Source organism: Raphanus sativus, unplaced genomic scaffold, assembly GCF_000801105.2.
Source record: "Raphanus sativus cultivar WK10039 unplaced genomic scaffold, ASM80110v3 Scaffold1985, whole genome shotgun sequence".
Lineage (NCBI taxonomy): Eukaryota > Viridiplantae > Streptophyta > Magnoliopsida > Brassicales > Brassicaceae > Raphanus > Raphanus sativus.
This window is the reverse complement of record NW_026617294.1, coordinates 7,903-13,128: the sequence shown is the minus strand read 5'-3', so window position 1 is coordinate 13,128 and position 5,226 is coordinate 7,903. Positions and strand designations below refer to the sequence as shown.

At 37.6% G+C, this 5,226-nt stretch overlaps 2 protein-coding genes across 2 annotated transcripts; one reads left to right on the top strand and one right to left on the bottom strand.

Moving 5' to 3' along the window:
• Positions 1 to 323: 323 nt before the first annotated feature.
• On the top strand, positions 324 to 2,473 carry LOC130505066 (probable WRKY transcription factor 33). The gene is made up of 4 exons (XM_056999674.1): positions 324 to 655; positions 747 to 1,399; positions 1,476 to 1,637; positions 1,840 to 2,473. The coding sequence occupies exons 1-4, from the start codon at positions 431 to 433 to the stop codon at positions 2,258 to 2,260; spliced, it is 1,461 nt and encodes a 486-aa protein (XP_056855654.1). The 5' UTR covers positions 324 to 430; the 3' UTR covers positions 2,261 to 2,473.
• On the bottom strand, positions 2,421 to 3,550 carry LOC108855748 (CASP-like protein 4B1). The gene is made up of 3 exons (XM_018629639.2): positions 3,093 to 3,550; positions 2,904 to 3,027; positions 2,421 to 2,799 (listed from the first exon to the last, which is right to left on the bottom strand). Exons 1-3 carry the CDS (start codon positions 3,350 to 3,352, stop codon positions 2,608 to 2,610), a joined length of 576 nt encoding a protein of 191 aa, XP_018485141.1. The 5' UTR covers positions 3,353 to 3,550; the 3' UTR covers positions 2,421 to 2,607.
• Between the last annotated feature and the right edge of the window lie 1,676 nt (positions 3,551 to 5,226).

Genomic DNA, 5,226 nt, shown 5'->3' with positions numbered 1-5,226 from the left:
AAAAATTACTAAGATTCTCTTAAATGTTTTGAAATCGAATTTTCATCCAAGTTATAACTGAACAACAAAAATTCACACGAGGCAATGAGAAAGGCATCCTAAAGAATGATGAAAGCAAGCCGCCTTGTTCAAAGTCAAGGCCACAAGGTCTGACCATCTCCATCTTCTACTCTTTTCAACGGTCAAACTTTTTACACCTTCTCAGAAACTACACTTTATTTCATTTTGTTCTAATAACAGAAAAAAATAAATAGGAAAAATTCACCAATCAGACTGTTCAATATGTTTTATATATTCAGACATAAACAAACAAATACTACATAACATCTCTTTTTCTTTTTCTTCGTCTTCGCTCCCCTTCTCCCAAGCTTTCCTAACTAACTACTTCCTATAAATATCTGAAACTGGTCTTTCATACATTATTTTCTGTATGGCTGCTTCTTCTCTTCTTACTATGGACAATAATAGAACCACCAGACAAAACATGAATGGTTCTGTTAATTGGTCACAACAAACCCCAAGAACATTGGAAGATCTTGAGATCCCACCAAAGTTCAGGTCTTTTGCTCCTTCTTCAATCTCAACCTCTCCTTCCACTTGTTTCAGCCCCTCTGTTTTCCTCGATTCCCCTGCTTTTGTCTCCTCCTCTGCTAACGTAAGCCTCTCTGTTTTTAAACTATCGATATACTCTGTTCTTGATTTCAATTATTGATTCTATTCGAATCATTCTTGACTCTGTTTTGTAGGTTCTTGCTTCTCCAACCACAGGAGCTCTCATCACAAACGAAAGTAACAAGAAAAGTATAGCCGAGGAAGAGAAGACTAACAACAACAACAACAGTCTTAGCCTCTTTGATTTCTCATTTCAGACACAATCATCAGGACTTTCTGCTCCGACGACAACAACAAAAACAACAACAAACAGTTCCGTCTTGCAATGGAGCCAAACAGATACTCGTCCAAGCAACAACACTCATCAATCTGTACCTTACAATGGAAGGGAGCAGCGGAAAGGAGAAGACGGTTACAACTGGAGAAAGTACGGACAGAAACAGGTTAAAGGGAGTGAGAACCCTCGGAGTTACTATAAGTGTACTTTCCCAAGCTGTCCAACGAAGAAGAAAGTGGAGATGTCTTTGGAAGGTCAGATCACAGAGATTGTGTATAAAGGAAGCCATAACCATCCAAAACCTCAATCCACTAGAAGATCATCTTCTTCTTCTTCTTCGACGTTTCACTCGGCTGTGTTCAATGCCGGACTTGATCATCATGGTTCTTCTGATTCATTTGCAATCCAGCAAGAAGATAATACTACTTCTGGTTCTCTTGGAGACGATGAGTTATCGGTTGTCAGCAGAGATGAAGAAGATTGTGGGAGTGAACCTGAAGCAAAGAGATGGTAAGATCATCATTACTCTCTTTGACCATACTTGAATAAGAAAGTCTTAACATGTTTGTTTATGTGTGTGTTTCAGGAAAGGAGAGAACGAGACAAACGGTGGGAATGGTAATGGAAGCAAGACGGTGAGAGAGCCGAGGATTGTTGTGCAGACAACAAGTGATATAGACATTCTTGATGATGGTTACAGATGGAGAAAGTATGGTCAGAAAGTCGTCAAGGGGAACCCAAATCCAAGGTAAATAATAAGACATAAACATGTACTGATGTTCAAGTAGTCGCTAGGCTTTTATAGGATATTAGTGTCTAGGCGGAACCTAGAGGCCGCCTAGACAGATTTAAAAAATCATTTTTTAAAACTTTTTCTTTTTTATTTTTTAAAACTTGTTTTGTTTATGGCTCTAAGAATCTGACATTTCATGTCTCGTTTGACTTAACAGAAGCTACTACAAGTGCACAACGACCGGTTGTCCAGTGAGAAAACATGTTGAGAGAGCATCACACGATATGAGAGCGGTGATCACAACTTACGAAGGGAAACACAACCACGACGTGCCTGCAGCTCGTGGTAGTGGTTACACTACAAACAGACTAGCACATGATCCTTCTTCAGCACCAATTAGACCTAATGCTATTGCTGCTCACTCTAATTACACTACTTCTCAAGCACCATATACACTTCAGATGATGCACAACAACAACAACAACACTAATCCTGGGCCTTTTGGTTACGCTATGAACAACAATAACAACAACATTCAAACGCAACAGAACAACTTTGGTGGTGGTGGGTTCTCTATAGCAAAAGAAGAACCAAACGAGGAGTCTTCCTCCTCGTTTTTCGATTCGTTTTTGCCCTGAAGACAAAGGGTTTAACTACTTACTAGTGGTTCCTGCTGATACTTCTAAGACTATAGTCTATAGTCCATAGAGTAAATTATTTCATTTGTTTTTTTTTCATTGCTCATGCTAGAGCTTTTACACGCCTATAATGTAATAAATATCTTTAGTTCTTTTTGTACCATAGAAATAGAAAAATGATATTAAGCCAATCAATGTTTTCACTTCGTACAATGTATCATCAAACAGTCACAGATCCAACATAACAGGAAGTTAAAGAATGAATGACATTTTACACGGATCTCTCAAACATCAACACGGTATAAAATAAACGATTGAAAAGCACATAATTAGGTTTATAACCAGATTCAGATAAAAGAATGAGTGGAGAGTTTGTAACCGGAGAAGAGACCAGAGAGAGCTAGAGAGACGAAGGCGAAGACAGTCATGCTGATTGCTGAAGCAGCAGAATCAGTGAATATGTTATCTTGACCTTCTCTGAATCTGTTGGTCAATGGTATCGCAGACGATGCAGCTGATATGAGAAGATAAGCCACAATCTGCAATCACAACATTTTTTGCATCAGAAGATCATAACCTTTTTTATTAGCATTTGAATATTCTAGTCTCTTGATTAAAAATCATAATTATATTTTTACATTACCTGATCACCGGAAAAATCGACCAACATGGAAGTCCGGCGATCAAAGAACTCTCTCTTCGAGAGATGTACAAACGTTTGCCACGCAGTGTACACCGTCGAGATGATCGCAATAGCTAAAACATATCTAAAGAAAACAATAAACTTCAAAAAACAGAGTTTCATATATTTTAGAATCAATAAGAATCTCACTTGTACTCTTCGTAGTCGTCGAAGTTTCTACCGTATCCATGTTTGTTAGAGACCATGATGATGAAAGCGAGGAGAGAGAACAGAAGACACAACCCTCTCGCGATCGGAGACGCTTTCTTTACCAAATCCTCCCTCTTCCATCTCTGAGTAATCGCAGAAAACGACGACGTTCCGGATCCCTGCGTCGTCTCCGTCTTCGCCGCCGGCGCTGCCTCGACGTCGGGAGCTTCGACCGGATTCTGTTTGTCGGGATTCGTCATGCCGATTCGATCTCAAGAGAAAAAAAAAACTTCTCGATCGGAATCGGTTATGGTTTTCACCTCGTTTAAATGCGGGGAATCGGGGGAAGGAATAACAAACTTGGAAGGAAAGTAAACTATAAATTCGGTTTTAGGACATGTAGTTAAGGTTGTTGGGGTCGTGTAATGGCGGGAGTGATTATGGTAATGAATGTGGTTGACAGTTGTTTAAGTTAAACCAGACGCGCGATGTGTGGCGCACGGCGCGTGATAATACGATGCTTAGAAGTTATACGTGGCTTGCATTTTGTTGATGGGAATAGACAGCGAAGCCTGGGGCTGTCATTGGTGGACTTAAATTATTTATTTATTTTGGGATTTTTAACATATATTTATTGTTTTTAATAAAAAAAAAATTTGAGGTTTTTTTTATTTGACCATCATGTACTCTAAAGGTAATTTTTAAATGTTTTTTTTGTACTGAAAGTTTTATGTTTTGATTTCTTTTTCTTTTTGTCAAATGTTATTAATTTCTTTTTTTTAGTCTTAAAATATCACCGATTTAAAGCATAAGATAAAATAATATCGTCACAACCATCAAAAGATTCAAGCACATACACAAGAGTAGAAAATACTCAAAACTAATAGATTTATGCTCCTCCATTGATCAGCAATAATTCATTATCATTAGGGTCCTCAGATGTCCAGAGCCTGGCATGACAAGCTAACTCCTTGATGGAGTGATGCACCCTTTCCTTGGGGTAAGCAAACATCAAATCCAAACCAACATCCAAGGCACACTTAGTCAAAAGGTATCCATAGTCACTGTCACCAGCAATAATCAGAGCATGTTTAACATTTTTTTGAAAAATGCCCTTGAACAATTCAGTTACAACCATGACGTCTGCGGTGTCGGTGTTCCTCATCACCCTTTCCCAATTGCTGTTAGGATCAGTTACAACATGTTTGAGAAAAGCTTTATCTGGTATCTCAGCTTCGCAGACGAGGTTATCCTTTGGAAGACTAACGTACTTCATGACGTAACTCATGTTTGGAGGAAGAATTTTAGGCTTCAGACGTTAAGATCCAACCAAAATGAGCTTGCTTAGCTGATATTCTGAATCAGCCTTCTTCAGTCCAGTCTCCATGTTGGGCATAAGACCAGGGAGAAGCTCATGAGGTATCCACGCATTTTCAAGATCGTGGACACCGATAACTTTCTTGATTGCCATTATCTCGATTGGGTTCGTCGAGGCGATTGGTTTCGTCTGTGGGGCGAGAGGAGAAGACGCAAAACGAGTTAGCTCTTATGTTATTAATTTCTAATGTAATGTAATACTACATTTTTGCTAAGCTATCATTTGAGAAGACTGTTCCAAAAAATTTATGTTTAGAATGTAGGAGTTTTTGCTCCAAAAGTTCAAAAATATAGTTTAGAAAGTTTATAAGACAAATATATAAATAATAGTGATTTTTGGGGACAAAACACTCAATTAACTACACGAAGAAGTAGCACCCAAAAAAATGATTTTTGCAGCAACCATTGTTTTGTGGAATTATTTACTTTCTCACAATATAATTATCTAACCAATTCAATCCAACTTTTTATATTAAAATTTGATTGGAGAATTTCAAGAAATATTGGAGAATGTGTTTTTGTGTGAAGAAGATTGATCATTACCGTGTTAGGGAAATCAGGAGATGAATTGAAAACATGCTGAATTAGAAAACATAATCTAATTCTTATTTTATACAAGCAAAACAAAAATGAAAGAATTCATGATAAAATTTACTAAATAATTAGGAAGAGGTTTGTTTGATGAGCACGAAACAACGACTTCTATAAATCCATCATTTAACATGTTATTCTTGTTGAAATTATGTCAAATATTATG

Bases quoted from the DNA above. Each gene is read 5' to 3' on its own strand.
- LOC130505066 (XM_056999674.1), top strand. From the start codon at position 431: ATGGCTGCTTCTTCTCTTCTTACTATGGACAATAATAGAACCACCAGA. The intron at 656-746 runs GTAAGCCTCTCT...TCTGTTTTGTAG, and splicing joins TTGTCTCCTCCTCTGCTAAC to GTTCTTGCTTCTCCAACCAC. The intron at 1,400-1,475 runs GTAAGATCATCA...TGTGTGTTTCAG, and splicing joins GAACCTGAAGCAAAGAGATG to GAAAGGAGAGAACGAGACAA.
- LOC108855748 (XM_018629639.2), bottom strand. From the start codon at position 3,352: ATGACGAATCCCGACAAACAGAATCCGGTCGAAGCTCCCGACGTCGAG. The intron at 3,028-3,092 runs GTGAGATTCTTA...TGTTTTCTTTAG, and splicing joins GACGACTACGAAGAGTACAA to ATATGTTTTAGCTATTGCGA. The intron at 2,800-2,903 runs GTAATGTAAAAA...TTGTGATTGCAG, and splicing joins TCGATTTTTCCGGTGATCAG to ATTGTGGCTTATCTTCTCAT.